This window comes from Clarias gariepinus, chromosome 8, assembly GCF_024256425.1.
Source record: "Clarias gariepinus isolate MV-2021 ecotype Netherlands chromosome 8, CGAR_prim_01v2, whole genome shotgun sequence".
Classification (NCBI taxonomy): Eukaryota; Metazoa; Chordata; class Actinopteri; order Siluriformes; family Clariidae; genus Clarias; species Clarias gariepinus.
Window position 1 is genome coordinate 6,266,601 of NC_071107.1, and position 16,860 is coordinate 6,283,460.

Sequence of the window (16,860 nt, forward strand, 5' to 3'; positions counted from 1 at the left end):
AACAAAAAGGTCAGCTCTGAACTGAACAGGAGGAATGACACAGAGCTGAATCAGAGTGACTCCAAACTACATGAAATGTAATATTTAATGTTACAATGATGAAATGCCACACAACATAAACAAACAAACAAAGGTGAAATGCAGTTTATACATTCCTATAGGTGTCATGGAAATCAGCTTGTGTGTAAATTGATTTGTAACACTTCTGAATGAATTAAGCAGTATTTAATTTCCTAATTGGACTCTGGGTTTAATTGTGATGCAGAGCACACCTCTACTCAATTTTCACCTTATTATTACTGCAGCGTGGCGACGGTGAAGTCGAGGCTCTTATTGGGGAGATTGATCGTTTCTGTGCTGCACGGAGACAGCGACAACTGTTGTCTTAATACACACACACACACACGCACACGCACACACCGTCTTTTCATTAAAAAGCTGGAAGCTCACAGAAACACAGCTCTCTAATTGGATTTAATGCTCTGTGTTAGTTGATATCGGAGCTGGAATCATCTGTTTGTCTAGTTTCTGTATCCCTGGAAGACACAAACACACACACACGTGCAAGCTATGTGTGTATAACATTAGTGTTATTTCGTTTATTTATGGATGTGATGAATTCGCAGTGTTATAATGGTCCAATTCAATGTGGTGGGTTTCAGTAAAGAGCAGAGCTGAACAGTGTGACGACTGTTTATTTATTATTACCTGTCCTTTAAAGTAGGTCTTTTTACACAGTTGGATTGTGGTCACACACCTATGACATCATAGGAACTGTATATTTAATTGCCTGTACATGGTGTACATACGTATTTGCATCTTTTGCAAAAGATTTTAAAATGTCATGGTACAGTTATATACAAACTATTCTTTCACAAGTGCATTAAGGTAGTTATTGTAAAGATAACCTAATAAATACTGTAGTTTAGATTATAAATACAGGAAACACTCATATCAATTAGAATGTAATATTTAGTAGTTTAGTGCACAGGGTGAGATTTAGCCATGCATTTTATATCTATTAGAGTGCATTATTTAGTTGATTAGTGCAACTAAATGTATAAAAGGGTTTTATTTTATTTTATTTTCACAACAGCACTAAACAAGGTATTCTCCAGAGTTGTACCAAACTCTGACAAATTTCCTCTACGATTCTGTCCTTTAAGAAAAGCAAGTTTATATTAAGAAGAATTTATTTTTGCATGAACTGAAAAGCTCTGGACTAACAAACCTGAAGTCGACTCATTGAACTCACAGATTTAGTAACCTGAGTGGATAAGAGAACAGTGAGTCTCAGTCATGACCGAAATGACTCACTGACTCTGATTCCCTGTGGGGGATAAGAGCTAATCCCAGTCATGACTGAAGTGATTCAGTGACTCATAAACCTAAAAAAAAAAAAAAAAAAAAAAATCAATCTTGGTCTTGACCAAAATGATTCACTGACTTCTAAACATATTCACTGTATAAAAGTGAATCTACGGTACAGTAGGTCATGACTGAAATAGTGAACTCAAAAATTGATTCAGTCTTAAAGAAAATAATGAATCTTGGTCATGAGCAAAATGATCCACTGACTTCAAAACTGATTCTTTGTACATTATAACAACAAACCTCACTCATGACCAAAATGAATCAGTGACTCTGAAACACTGATTTACTAAAAGGAAAGAACTTTTATTCTCTGGTTTGGTTTGAGGAACACCAAGCTGCAGACACAACGTACTGTAGATGACTCATGGACTTTTGAGAGAAAACAACAACGGAGGAACATAACGTAAAGCCAATGTTTAATTATTGTAAAGTTAGTTATAATGTCTTTAATGACTCTAAAGTGAACACTGAATCATTCACACATGAATCATTAGCCAGCAGGGGTTTTATAATAGTGGACGCTTTATAACTTTGTGTGTGTGTGTGTGTGTGTGTGTGTGTGTGTGTGTGTGTAGCACTAAACCTCTCACCAGGGTGCCTGAGCTAATAGGAAAATGCAGGGTAATGAATTGGATTGGTCGACCTGTGTAATTCCCCAAATGCAGATGCCTCTAGTTAGTGCAGTTTATATAAAAAAATTACATTTACAGCAGCTGATCAAGTGGAAAGCTTGTTAACATACTGATATACATGCACATATATATACGTCACTGCGTGCTAGACTTAAATAATAGATTCATTCTTTTTAATAAACAAAAACATTGCAAAAATATATATTTTTTAAACTTAAAATGCATTTTGTCATGTGAATCTAACCTTTGTAACTACTTATGTGACTATATCAATGACAGAGTATGTGCTAGAAGACATGCTAACACTTGTAACGCTAGCAGTGTTAAAACAGTTAAAGTGTAGCTTGACTTAGCAGTGCTGGTATGCAATACAACAGAATTTTTACCTGTAACATGTTTTATCAAGGTGCATGTTATGATATGTTTTACTAACCATGCATGGGTGTTAAAGACGCTAACGCTAACAGTGTTGAGAAAAGAACATCTCTAGTTTGGCTAAAAGTGCTAATAACTGCTAGCATGCTAGTATATTTATTATCAGCTCTAATGCTAATAGTTAAATATTACGAAATTCATAGCGAGTTCAAACTCAAGTATTATTAAAAATGTAAATTAGAAATGTGAGATTCGCTCACGCTGACAGTGTTTCAACAATGACACAAAACAAGCATCTAAAAATTTGCAGATAAGTTTATACGTGCTAGCAGTTTATAGTCATTGCCAATCACATGAGCATGTTTGTTTAAAGCTATCCCGTCAAATCTAGTAACTGATTGTTAACAAGATTGGAATCTTGTTGTTATAGTTGTTATTGTTGTTGATGATGACGATGAAGATGATGATAATGTATCTTTCTGTCTCTCTTCCTTTTCCCTCTGTCTCTTTCTCAGGCACTTCCTCTTTAAGACAGGCACAGGAACGACCCCACTGTTCAGCACGGCCACTCCGGGCTACACCATGGCTACGGGGGCGGTGTACTCGCCCCCCACGCGGCCCCTGCCTCGTAACACGCTGTCCCGCAGCGCCTTCAAGTTCAAGAAATCGTCCAAGTACTGTTCGTGGAGGTGCACGGCTCTCAGCGCGGTCGCCGTGTCCGTCCTTCTCTCCATCATCCTCTGCTACTGCGTCTGTGAGTCGAAACCGCTTTATTTAGGAGGACATTTATTAGAATATCTGGGGTCTATTTGGGTTGTGAGCAATCAGGCGAAAAATAATATATAATATAATAAAAGAAATTCTTGTTTCTAATGGGTGACTTTAGATGTGTCTGTCATTTGTCAGTGGCATTGTGGGTGGGAGATAGAGGAGCATTTTAGGGGCGGGACTTTCGGAAACTGTGGTTCAATTACACTGACAGTAACATTTCAAAACACCAATGGGTGTATGGTCTAACTGGTTAACGGTGGGGTGCAACTGCATAACGGTCTGGTCTAACTGGTTACTGGCGTGGCCTTACTGGTAACTGGCGTGGTTTAACAGATTATCAGCGCAGTTAACCGGTTAATGTTGTGGTCTGACTGGTTTATAGTGTGGTTTAAATGGTTAAAATGTGGTTTAAGTCAGTGTTGAGTAACATACCTTGAAAATATTTCAAATGTATTACAGAACCTCACTGTCACCCTTCACATTTCAATACAGAGCCTGACCAAGGAAGACACAAACCAGATTCAAGTAACATCACACCAGAGATGTTAGATGATCATGTGCTGCTAAACACAGCTAATTGGTTAATCTGATGCTATTAACTTTTGCCAAGCCTCCAAAGACTTTGTGATATCTAACCTCACCCGCTTTCTTGGGAAATTCGAGTACTCTAGTTGTTGAAATGAGCAAAATGATCTACTGAGCTCCATGTGCTAATCACAGCTTCTGTAGCTGGCTCTCAAACCACATTAGCCCAATCAATAGGGTCCAGAAGTCCACTTATTTGACAAAACAATTAGTTTTGGATCTCACCTCAGCAGTGGATTCAGACTTTCGGACCCTACAGTACACACACTAATGTTATTAGTATGTAATGCTCTCAATCAGAGCCGCTGCCAGACTTTCTGCCTCCGCTCCTTTCTAGCATGAAGCCACATGTCCAGCCGAGCTCTTAAAACCAGTCAGTGATGGGAATTAAAACCCGGAAAACGTGTTAGAGGAAGATTCTTGCGCTAAAAACCTCGTCCGCTGTCTCCAGGACTTACTGTTAACCACAAAATGTCTTGGACTCAGGCTTTGGGACTGTGTTGCGCGCACACACACACACACACACACACACAGAAGGTGCTCATGTGCCAGACTCTCTGTCTCCGTTTGTTCCAGTGCGAAGCCGCACTCATTCATCGACAGCTAGGGATGCGACTTGAACCCCAGGACACAAACTCCATCGTCTCCAAAACACACTGCTAACCACGTCCCACTTGTTGGACTCTACTACTCCCCAGAGTAGACCACTGTTCTACTGAAGCGGCCAATTTGGCCGTAGTAGCACGTGTGTTTCTATCATCCCAGGATTACAGTGTTGACTTATTCTCTGCTAGTCATTCAATCGCCTAGCGTTAATTTAGTAAGATGCTAATTATTAGCTATACAGCTAACTAATGACCAGCTGCATGAAAGTAAATGTTAGCTTTAGCATGCTGGTTTGTAAAACAGCTAAATTACTAGTTAGCTTGATAATAAGTAACCTGTCACATGTGATGTTGTCCATCCAAATAATACTGACATAAACATCATATTTTAAAAAAATCTTTACATATACAGTAATTTTTTTTCTTATATACACAAATTTAGACAAAAATTTCAAACACACATATGCACACACGCCTTGGTTATAAATGTCTCCCGACTCGTGCCTCGCCTCAAATTCCGGTCTGAGTTATAGGGTCGTCACGGTAACCAAGCCTCTCATCGCCGTGGCAACTGCATCCATGCTATGGGTTTGGTGCAACAGCTTGCTTTGTGTTGGTTCTGCTTAGTCAAGGTTGTGTTATGAGGTTGTGTGATCTGACAGACAGATGGAGAAAAAGAAATAGGCGAGAGAGAGAGAGAGAGAGAGAGAGAGATGAAAGAGTAGTTTGCTTTCCCTAAAGTTTTCCCTTTCATGATGGTTCTCAGATAATGACTTTCACTCCATCTCTCTCCCTCCCTCTCTCTCACACATCTTTCTCACTTCCTCCAAGTGCATGATTGGTTGTTTATTAGTCGTTCGCACCCAGCCCGACGGCACTGATGAATATTTGAAGCTCGAGTCTCAGTGGGGTTTCTCCGGCCAAACCCCTCATCATTACTAACATAAAGACGAGTTTAGAGTCACGCGGCGGGGGTCCCTGAGAGCGAGAGCCAAATTATGGAAATATATGGACGGCTAATCATCTCGCCGCACGGTGGGGAATAAACATCATCGTCTCCTACAAAACACGCACGCAAGATGGCTTTCTTTAGAAGCGTCTCATTAAAGTACACTCATTGAAGTGAAACACATTTAGCCTTTAAAGGAAAAAAAATCCAGATTAAGGGAAACTTTCACCGCAGATGTGCTAATGGCAGAAAACGAAAGAAAGACGAGGAGGAAAAGAGGACACAACAAACACATGACTAAATAAGGAAATAAATAAATCAAATTGGGTTAATGTTAATGATGTCATAATATGTCTACAGATCTCAGGTCGGCTTTAGCATTGGTTTTATGTTGAACAAAAACGTATCTCAAGTCAGGTTTGCAGTCTATTAACTGATCTCAGGTCAGGTTTAGAGTATATTAACTGATCTTAGGTCAGGTTTAGAGTATATTAACTGATCTTAGGTCAGGTTTAGAGTATATTAACTGATCTTAGGTCAGGTTTAGAGTATATTAACTGATCTCAGGTCAGGTTTAGAGTATATTAACTGATCTTAGGTCAGGTTTAGAGTATATTAACTGATCTCAGGTCAGGTTTAGAGTATATTAACTGATCTCAGGTCAGGTTTAGAGTATATTAACTGATCTTAGGTCAGGTTTAGAGTATATTAACTGATCTTAGGTCAGTTACTGATGATACTAACTAATCCTCTCAAGTCCGCTTTAGATTCAGATCACCTTCAGAGTTTATTAACTAATCTGGCGCCAGCTGTAGTGTTTAATGTTACAGACAGGTTTGAGACAGATTAAAGATCAGCTGTATTATATAAAATGTGTCTAAAACCAGTATCTTCAACCAGAAATGAAACTAGAATGTCTAGTAACTCTTATCTCTTATTATTCTTATTATTAGTCTTCTTTTTTTTGTTTCATATGATACACAACATTCAGAAGAAGTAAACACACACACACAAACACACACAGATCCAGTCTGTCCACTTAGTTTTATTGCTCGAGTCAAGCTTTTATACGAGCTGTTTGCTCCCTGTGTAAATAGTTTGAAGCTTTGCTGCTACAGCAGAATGATGCGGGTCTGTTCAGAGATGAACATTGGCAGTAATTTATCAGAACATTCCAGTATTCCAGCAAAAGGAGTCAAATCTGAAACGCTTAGCTTGGATCAAGGGGGACAGGCTGGTGATGATACTAAGTCTTTATAATAGAAAAAAGAAAAAAAGCAACAACAACAAAAAAGAGGATGGAGCGTTTAGCATTTAATGGCATGAAATCACATTGACAAAATCTCACGGTGAAGGACAGTAAGACGTTCGTAATAAAACGTCTTACTGTCTTACTAAAATACCCTGTTTTTTGAGACGTTAATCTATAATAAGTGCTTTATAAATCCTGAAACTAAAACAAAATAGCTGTATAAATAAATAAATATGCTATCTCGTGTCTCATTAAAGTACACCCAGTGAAGATAAAAACATTTAAATACATATATTTCCAAAATATATATTCACTGATCTCAGGTCAGCTTTACAGTGCATTAACTAATCTCATATCAGCTACAGAGTATATTCACTGATCTCAGGTCAGCTTTATTGTATACTAATTTATCTCGTGTTTTTTTACATTCATAAATCACTAAACAATTACGGTGGTATAACCATAGTGAAGCTAAGAAGTTAGCATGCTTACATCATTCTGATTTCCTCTGATGCTAGAGGAATTGATTTCTAAAAGAAAGTTTTGTTGTGTATCCCAGCATGCTCTGCTCCCCTTCTCTCTTTATATTTAAAATGGTGTCTTACTTCCTGTTTAAAGTTGGCGCTGTGTATTAACAGGGCTATACCAACTACAAAAGCGTGCGCTGTGTGGGGGCACACACTTTATCTTTCAGCTAGCGGTTAATTAGCCGCCTACGTGTGACACAGATGCGCAGCTTCTTAGTCATATTAAGATGATGTCATTAAGAATCTAACAAATCCTGACTGATTCCCATGGAGTATTATTCATTCATGACACACACACCGGATCATATTTTTAGCGTTGTGACACATGGTTTATTTACCCTCCACCTTGCCTCCAGACTGTCGTCCCCTCTCTTTCCATCCATCTTCTTTTCTTTTATTTCTGTCAATCTATTTTTTGTTGTTGTGTTGTTGTTTGTTTGATCTTTTTTTTTTTTTTTCCAGGCCGTAGGGTCCTGTCTGGCTTTTCTGCTCGCTCGTCTTTGAGCGGGAGCTTACCGTCATCTAGATGTGTCTAATTTCTCTCTTTTCTCCGACTGCAATCTGTAGTTAGCTTGGTGCTAACAGCAAACTGCCAACAGTGCGAGGAAAAATTGTATCTCCATCTGTCACTTTCTCAGAACAGGTTTCATATTTACATCATCGTTCGTGATAAGTATCAGCTTGAGGGGAAAAAAAACAACAACCAAAAAAGAAAATAGCATTCTAACTATGCTAACTATGCCAGAACTGTTGGAAGGGATTATTATGCCAGCTTATAAAAAGTTTTCAACATATACAGTAGTATACAGTACAATATTGATTTCATTGTTAGATGAAAGCACTGTTGCTAGGCAACTAGGTTAACATATGGACAGCAAGCATTAGCTTGTTAGCACTACCTAGAAAATTAGACGACATCTGAAATGCAAGACATGATTGTAATGATAATTTCTTTTACAGTCAATGTAGAGGTAAAGCAATGTTAAAAATAAGACCAATTCAGTAAGCTGCTGAAAAGCAAGGCCTTTAACCCTATCCGCTTCAGGGGTGCTTATCCTGGCTGACCCTGCGCCCTGACCTCAGCTTCCTAACTGGAATATGCAAAAAAATTGTTTTACTGTGCTGTAAGGTACAAGTGAAAAATAACTGAATAATTCTTAATTAGTAGTACCATAGTTATTTTTTTTTGTTTTTTTAAATTACTTTTCTAGATATCTGTCTGACGGAGTTACTAATAAACAGTATTTTAAACTCAGTTAATGTTGATGCTGTTGATTATATGAATGCACAAGGCTAGTGGAGATTGATGGAAACAAGATTTGACACTAATTAAATGAATGTCGAGCAACATCGTTAGCACCTTCCATTACTTAAGTAGTTAAGCTAGCTGTTACCATTGCCACCCAATTAATCACTAATCAATCAGCACTTTCATACTGCCAGTCATGTCTGTAAACTAGGATAGGTGAAACTGTTATGTTTCTGTCCTTTCCACCTATCGTGTGAGTGACACAGTGAATGCATATGTTTAGATTAGAAATTCAACATACTTTTGTGTGATCATCAGATCATTAAGTAATGAGTCTCTGTTTAAAATGTAGGGCGCAAAAGTGCAGTTTTTTCTATAAGAAAATATGCTAAGTAGAAGTATGTCACATATGTGGAATAAAACCGAACAATGTCTCATCTTCACCCCTGCCGTGGCTCCTCTTAGCAGTATGTATGCTAATCACTTCTGTCAGCAAAATCCTGAACAGGCCTGCGGGACACTCGAAGCTCTTAAAAAATTAACCCCACCAGCATAATTTTAGCTCAGATCCAGCAAAACGTATGTCGACATAACACTATCCGAGCCTTTAGTGCAAACGTGAGTAGTTTCTACCTTCTAGTTAGCATAGAGCAGATTAAGTGCTGAATAAATGCCTGTTTAGCACAAAACCGAGATGGAAGGATAAGCTAGCATGGTTCCCATAATCATATACGGTGAATACATGCATTAGCGCTATAATGTTTAGCAAACATGAATGCATTATATATAAGTGTGATAAGCGAAAAAATTAATGAAAAAATAGAAAGCAGAAACCTAAGGCTTAGTAACTTTATTAATGCTGATGTTGATAAGCACAATGAAAAGTTGTATATCAATTTTGCTAGCTTGCATGCCGCCTTTTTCTAATTTAGTCTAAGCTATTTTTAAAGTTAAATATCTGTAAAGTACGTCTGATAGTGTGTATTATATACGTGATTAATGCTACCTTGATGCTAATAGCTTCTGTTAGCATTACATATACTATATAACTGAAGTAAGAATGTATATCCTGATCTAGTCTTTGATAAATGCTAACTTGATGGTAATCATTCCAGTTAGCATTATATATGCTATAGTACAAAATTTATAATGCATAGATCTCAAGGAAGTCTTTGATGAATGCTAACTCGATGCTAATCACTCCTGTTAGCATTACATATGTTCTGTCACAGGATTTATAATGTATAGATCCCAAGGTGGTCTTTGCCGAATGCTAACTCGATGTTAATTGTGCGAGTTAGCATTACATACGTTATATCACAGCATGTGTTATGTATAGATCCCGAAGGGAATCTTTGATGAATGCTAACTCGATGCTAATCGCTCCTGTTAGCATTACATATGCTATCACAGAATTTATCAATTGAAAAAAAACAGAATGCATAAATCAGAGCCTTTGATAAATGCTAACTGGATGCTAATTGCTCCTGTTAGCCGTATGTGAAACACGTAACTTCAATCCGAACACGTCTTTGACGTATGCTAACAGGAGGCTAATCACTCGGCTTAGCATATGGAGAAAGGCACGTTGGAGCAGGAGATGTATTATCTATGGTGCTAACGAGTGCAATTAGCATAGCATCGAGTGTTTCTTTGATCTCAGCGCTTTCCTCCTGCGCTTTGTCACAAGTTTGTCAGCCATGTTTGTGTTTGTGTTCCTGTTTCGTTCTTCTTCTGCGTGCGCCTCAGAACTCGGAGATATTTGTGCAGCTAATTGAGCGTAGCGGGAACAGTCAATACCGCACTTCATTAGTGCCGGAGCGAGGAACAGACGAAAGGAACTTCTCCTCTGTTTTTGTTTAGTTTTTTTTTTTATTGCGTGATAACGTGTGTGTGGGGCTCGATCTGCCCAGCAGGGGGTTTGCCATCTCCGTGATGGACGTATCGATGCCGCCTGTTACCCATAACCTCCTGCTTTGGGTCAGGTTAGAGTGCTGAGTAGCAGGAGCTCAGCTATAGGGCTAACGCAGCGGGAAGCTAATTTAATGAGACAGATGGAGAGAGAGTGGAGGAGAGAGATGGAGAGGAAGAAAGAGAGAGAGAGAGGGGGGTCAGGGAGGTGAAGGAATGAGGAAGAGGTGTGTATGTGGGAAAGAGAGAAGGAAACCTGTTTGAACATCTTAAGCTAATCTCTCGCTCTCTTTTGTTTCTTCTCCTTTCTTTCCTTTATCACTTATTTTCCTTTTAACATTCCTCTCTCTCTCTCTTCTTTTATTTTTCTGTCTCTTTTTTCTCTGGCTTTCTATATTTTTTGTTTCTTTTTTCTTTTTAATCACTCATCTTTTTTCCTTTATCTCTTTCCCTTATCCATCTTCTTCTCTTCTCTTTAATTTTTGCTCTGTTTCCTAATTTCTTTTATCAAATCTTTCTTCTATTTGGTTCACTTTTCTTTTTTCCTCTTCCTTTTCATTCGTACCATCTCTCCTTTGCGTTCCTTTTATTTCCCTTTATCTTTCCCTGTTTTCTATTCATTGCCCACTCCATGTTCTATCGCTCTTCTTCCTCTACTTTTGTGCTGAATATCTTTTTCCTCTTTCTCTCACTCTTCTTCCTATTTTCCTCTTTTACCTGTCTGTCATTCCCCTTGTCCCTTTTATCTGTCTGTCCCACTCTTCTTTCCATTCCCTTTCTCCAGTCTACCATCACTTTGCACTTTATATTTTGTCTGTTATCTTAACACTTTTCCTCCTCTTTTGTCCTTCTCATTTTTCTCCTTTTTTTCCATTTCATTCTTTCTTTTCTTCTTGCTCATTCTTTATACCCCTCTTTGTTTTTCTCTCTCCTTCTTCACTTTTTTTTTTTCTTTGTTCTTTCCTCCACTCCTTAATTATTTCCTTTTTTCGGTTAGATTCTGTGCAGCGTAATGAGGAGTCCAATGACACCAAGTGCACCGAGTGTAATCACATACTGGGTCCACACACACCACTGACTTGTGCGTGTATGTGTGTGCACACGCCAAGTTGGCAGGTCTGAATTAGGTTTATTAGAGGCAGTGAGTGAAGCACAGCCTGTTATTACACACACACACACACACACACACACACACACACACACACACACACACACACACACACACACACACACAGACGGCATCTACTGTAAAAGCCTGTAAACATGATGAGGAACAAAGCAAAGTTTAGAATTTTAATCCATTATGGGAAGATTAAAGGAAAGATGGAGTGAGTGAGAGAAGAATGAAAGAAAGAAAAAAGAAAATGTATCATTTATACACAAATCTTCTTCTCCCCCTATCTCTGCTGAAGTCCAAACCGAGAACCAGAATAGGGCAAAACATGATTTGAGCATAGCATGGTTGTGTGTGTGCCAGACAGGCAACTTTAGAGTTTGCAGCGTGTGGACTGAAAAAGAGAAAACATCCTGCCATATCAGTTGTCTGGATGAAAAGGCCTTGTTGATGCCAGAGGTGGGAGGAGAATGGCCAGACTGGGTCGAGCTGATAGAAAGGCAACAGTAACTCCAACCACATCTCACTACACAACCGGGGTATGCTGAACACACAACACGTCGAACCTTGAAGCAGATGGGTCGCGGCAGCAGAAGATCACACACACGGCTGCCACTTCTGTCAGCTGAGAACAAGAAACTGGGGCTACAGTTCACACGGGCTCACCAAGACTGGACAAAAGGGGATCTGAGAAACATCACCTGGTCTGAGTCTGAGTCTTGATTTCTGTTGTGTGTGTGTGTATGAAGATATGTAGTCAATATGCAAAACAAAAGTAACTGTATGAACCATACAAGCTGCTTAACTTTAAAAAAATTAATAATAATAATTCTTGTAAGTTCCAGCACTGTAGAGTCTGTCTGAGCCTCAGGACCTCAGGACAAACACTCCAGAGCTTCATGAGTTTCAGTCAGAGTTAAGAGTAGTAGTAGAACTACTAATCAGTTCACCAGCGAGGTTTATTAACCCACACGCTGACGTGAGATTCAAGTTTCAGAAGAAACAGCAGGAATACATAGTAAAAAAACAACAACAGAATATTATAGAAAAAGTAATAATAAACATATACATTATTATAATAATAATAATAATAATAATAATAATAATACTCTCTTACATATGCACACACACAATCTTTCCCACACATACTGTATACTCTCACCCTCTCTCACACACTCACACATACAACACACCGTCTCACTCTCTCTCACACACACTATCTTGCTCTCTTTCACTCAAACTCCCTCCTTTCATCTCTCTCTCTCTCTCTCTCTCTCTCTCTCTCTCTCTGTAGAATCAATAGAGTTTTGGAGCCGTACAGACGCCCATGTTGTCGCGTTTTGCAACGTGATGCTTGCTAGCGGCGCACTAAATTAGTTTCATGGCGCTGTCTGGCTGCCTTCAAGTGTGTGTGAGAGAGAAAGAGAGAAAGAGAGAGAGAGCGAATGTGTGGTTGCATGTGTCTTCATGTTTGTGTGGCAGAGAGAGAGAGAGAGAGAGAGAGAGAGAGGGATGGAAGGAGGGATGGTGGTGTGCGTTTAACTTCATTTGCTGGTCTTTATTGACTATGTGTGTGTTAGTGTGATTTTATTTGCTGAGGCATCATGGGATTCCACTACTGTAAACCACATGAAGAAGGGGGCGGGGCTAAACACCCACTACCAAGAACTGCTCTTATTGCAGCGTTCAGCGCTGCAGCTAATGCAGTTACAGTCCTCACACAGGAGCCCGCAGGTCGTCAGGACAGGGCCTGAGTATCGACTGAGAGCAGTCACACACACACACACACACACACACACACACACACACACACACACACTTACACACAGGAGATGTTAGATATTCATGATGTTTAATGTTCCAAAGACACACGGACAGGAAAAAGTGCGACATCCACTTTATTAGACACACGCGCTCACACACACACGCACACACGACATCAAAACAATGGGCCCACTTTATACTGAAGTATGAATTAGTTTGTACCGTAATTCATCAAACCATTAAATTATTAATTTTTTTTTATGACACACACTGTCATAAAAAAAAAGGCATTTTTTAAAATAATGATTAAAGATGAAGTCGTCGACAGGACGGTGATCGCGGGAAAACATTCACGGACATCTTATTTATACTGTATTTCTGTTTATTAAATTTAAAGACCAGCGGAACAAATATGAGTTTTTTTGCTTCATTCATAGTGACAAACTAACAAATAATTTTGGTCTTTTTGGGAGAAAAAAATGACCATAAACTGCTATATTACAAAAATAATATAACAGTGAAATGAAATCTGCGGAAATAAAAATTTATTATTTTGTATAAATATAAAAAACAATTATTTATTTTATTTTAAAATGTATATTTTAATGGACGGATATTTAAACAATGATTACATGCTGATTAAAATGTACTAACTGTATTACAAGTATTATATAATAAGTCTACTTATTATATAATTATATTATTATACTTATTATTATATTACACTATTATATCTGCTTTTATGTATTTCGTACCTTTACAATCCCAGAAAGCATTTAGTCGCTTATTTCATCTTCCAATTTCAATAAACTTAAAGTTTTTGATTTTTCCAAATGAATAAATGATATTTTAGAAACCTACCTGTCTATCTATCTTAGCAAGTGGAAATATCTTACAGCCAGGGGTTAAAGTGGGCCGGTACAGTCCAGAATAGCGTTCCTGCACCTTCAATAAATAAATAAATAAGTATATAAATAAATAATCTGCAGTTCATACTGATAATTCTTGGGCGCTATGCTCTATGATTTTCGGTTCACACTAACGTTAAGCAGACTGTTACAGTAAGTGTTCGTGTTGCAGTCTGGTTGCAGTCTGGCTTCCCTTCACGTTCACACCAGCTCAACACTTCACACCCAACAATTCAGAGCGTGATTGTGCAGTACATTACTATCAAAAGTCACACGAGTACAAAAGCGCATCACAAAAAGCTTCGCAAGGCGTACACGTCTCTGAATTCACAGTGGAAAAAAGCTGCGCGCGCATCTGAGTTATTTTAAGGCGAGTCAGTTTCCCCACTGCACCCATACTCTGGGATTTAGGGCTTCCGCATGCCACACCCTGCCGTAACCCCCACATACAGCTAGTCTCATCTAATGTAACATTACAGTAAATCAAATATTAGATTATCTCAGGTTTTTAAATGTAAATTGTCTTGTTCAGAGAATTTTAAGATAATCTGAAGCATTTATTTATGCATTTATTTATCTATCAAGAAAGAAAATACAAATAGAACAAAAAAACAACACTTAAAACAGAAAAATATTTTCTATACAGTACACAGACACAGGCAAATAACTGCTGTGGAGCAATGACGTCTTAAAAATTAAAGATGGAAAAATGAAAAAATATATAATAATATATACATAATTAATGAAGCAGTAATAGGTGTGATGACCCTTTGCTTAAAATATAGTTTCAGGTACAAATTGTGCAGTTTTATAAGGAAATTAGCTGCTTAGTTTTACTGAACATCCTCCAGAATGACTTTGTCGCACATTCCTCTTTTTCATGCAGCACAGCCCAGATGTTTTCTTTCTGTTATTTCTGTTATGCTGCTTCCTTTTCTGGACTACAGAAAAGGTGTGTTTGGTCACAAACACAACCATATAAAGTATGATATGCAGTGAGATGCTTATGCGCCTGTTCATGCCCTAAAATAGAAACTAAATAGAATATAAGGATTTTACTAAAATAAAGAAAAAATGCACTAAATGATTAAACTAAACATAGAAGTTCCAATAAAGAATAAAATACAAAATAACACAGTAAAAACCTACAGTAGGATGAAATATACAAATATATACATTTCTAGAGTATTTTTTTATTATAACTATAGTAAAAGAAATATTAAAATAAAAATATGTAAAAATATATAAAATACACAGAATGTGCAAGGCGTAATTGTAATTTTATAATAATAATTATTATTTTCCAGTATGTTTTATTTATTATTAAGTCAGTACCTATATATATATATATATTGGTACTGACTAAATAATGAAGTCATAAAATTAGCATGTACTGTATAACAAAGGTTGTACAAAAACACGGTGTGTAAGACTTTTGCACAATACTATATAATTTTATCTTTATATACTGTTTATTATTGTATAGTTTTTATTATGTGTGTGTGTATACAATTTGTAAATGTTTATCATAATATTTAAATACAAAACTAATAATAAGACTGATTGTAAGCTTATTTTAAGAGAGCGTTTAAATGTTTGTTTTGTGTAGTTCATTTTTTCCTCATTTAGTTTTGTTTAATAATTTTCATTTCGATAGTTTTTCAGACATTTTTCTGGGAACTGCGCTGACTCAGAAGCCATCAGTACAGATCCCAGGCTGCAAATCTGTTAATTAAATGTTGCACAATTAAAAAATCTTGTCAGGAAGCCTGACATGGATGGACCATCCTGACCCCCCTCTCTCTCTCTCTCTCTCTCTCTCTCTCTCTCTCTCTCTCTCTCAGCGATGCATCTCTTTGGACTGAACTGGCAGCTGCAGGAGACGGATAATTTAGCTTTTGAGAATGGACAGGTCAAACCGGATGGCACAACATCTCATGGAGTCACCACACTTTCAGCTGAGCATGGTAAACACACACACACACATACACACACACACACACACACACACACAGAGTGTCAAGTGCAGTAATATATCAGGACAGCTGTGTGGATAGCGGTCAGGCTAAGTGCTAAAATGTTACGGTAAGCAGTCTCATCATAACTGCCTTCAACCGCACATCCATCCATCATTATTAGAGCACAGAGAGAGAGAGAGAGAGAGAGAGATCCATTATCTGTGCTATGTATGTACAGTACTGTATTAATGTAGCGTCTTCATTGTGTGTGCGTGTGCATGTGTGTTTTTTTTTAAGTTATTCATCTTTCTCTGCGCAGTCAGTTCTCTCTCTCTCTCTCTCTCTCTCTCTCGCTCTCTCTCTCTCTCTCTCTCTCCCTCTCTCTTGTAATTCCTGGCTGGATAGATTTTGATCAATATCAGATTTTGTGTTTTGAGTCTAAAAAATATAGCATGCCTCTCCATTGGGTATCATTTGATCAATAAGAGTTTTTCTGTCTTAACCCTTTAACGTCCTCACAAAGCAAAAATAAATGGATGTTGTTGTTTTTTTGCAATGCTCAACCAATGATTTTTTTTAACAGAACACAGTATAGACCTCTTCCAAATGGTTGAGATGTCACTTTATGATAAAATGCACATCAATATATTTTCATATGTTTAATAACAAAATATATTAGTCAATAAACACATTAGATTCACTTCCATGAAGCAACTGAAAAGACATTAAACATTAATTACTGACACAGCAACATGTAATGGACTTTTCCCAGCATACCATGCCTCAACCAAGTGGTAGATATTGTTCAATTAGGCTGTGTTTAGCAGATTTTTTCAAAGATCTTTTTTGGAACGATTTAGTGCTCTACCAAATGGTGAAGCAGTAC

The 16,860-nt window shown here is 37.8% G+C and overlaps 1 protein-coding gene across 12 annotated transcripts in view; it reads left to right on the top strand.

Annotated features, from left to right (window-relative positions):
• The window catches only part of tenm3 (teneurin transmembrane protein 3), a 277,382-nt gene that overhangs the window by 142,560 nt on the left and 117,962 nt on the right, over positions 1-16,860 (top strand). For 11 of the 12 annotated variants that reach the window (XM_053501433.1, XM_053501434.1, XM_053501435.1 and 8 more), the window contains 2 exons: positions 2,897-3,135; positions 15,861-15,983. In XM_053501433.1, the coding sequence (XP_053357408.1) occupies positions 2,897-3,135; positions 15,861-15,983 (362 nt within the window). Of the gene's footprint in view, positions 1-2,896; positions 3,136-12,015; positions 12,049-15,860; positions 15,984-16,860 lie in introns of those variants that run through there. The other variant, XM_053501445.1, reaches the window with a different exon arrangement.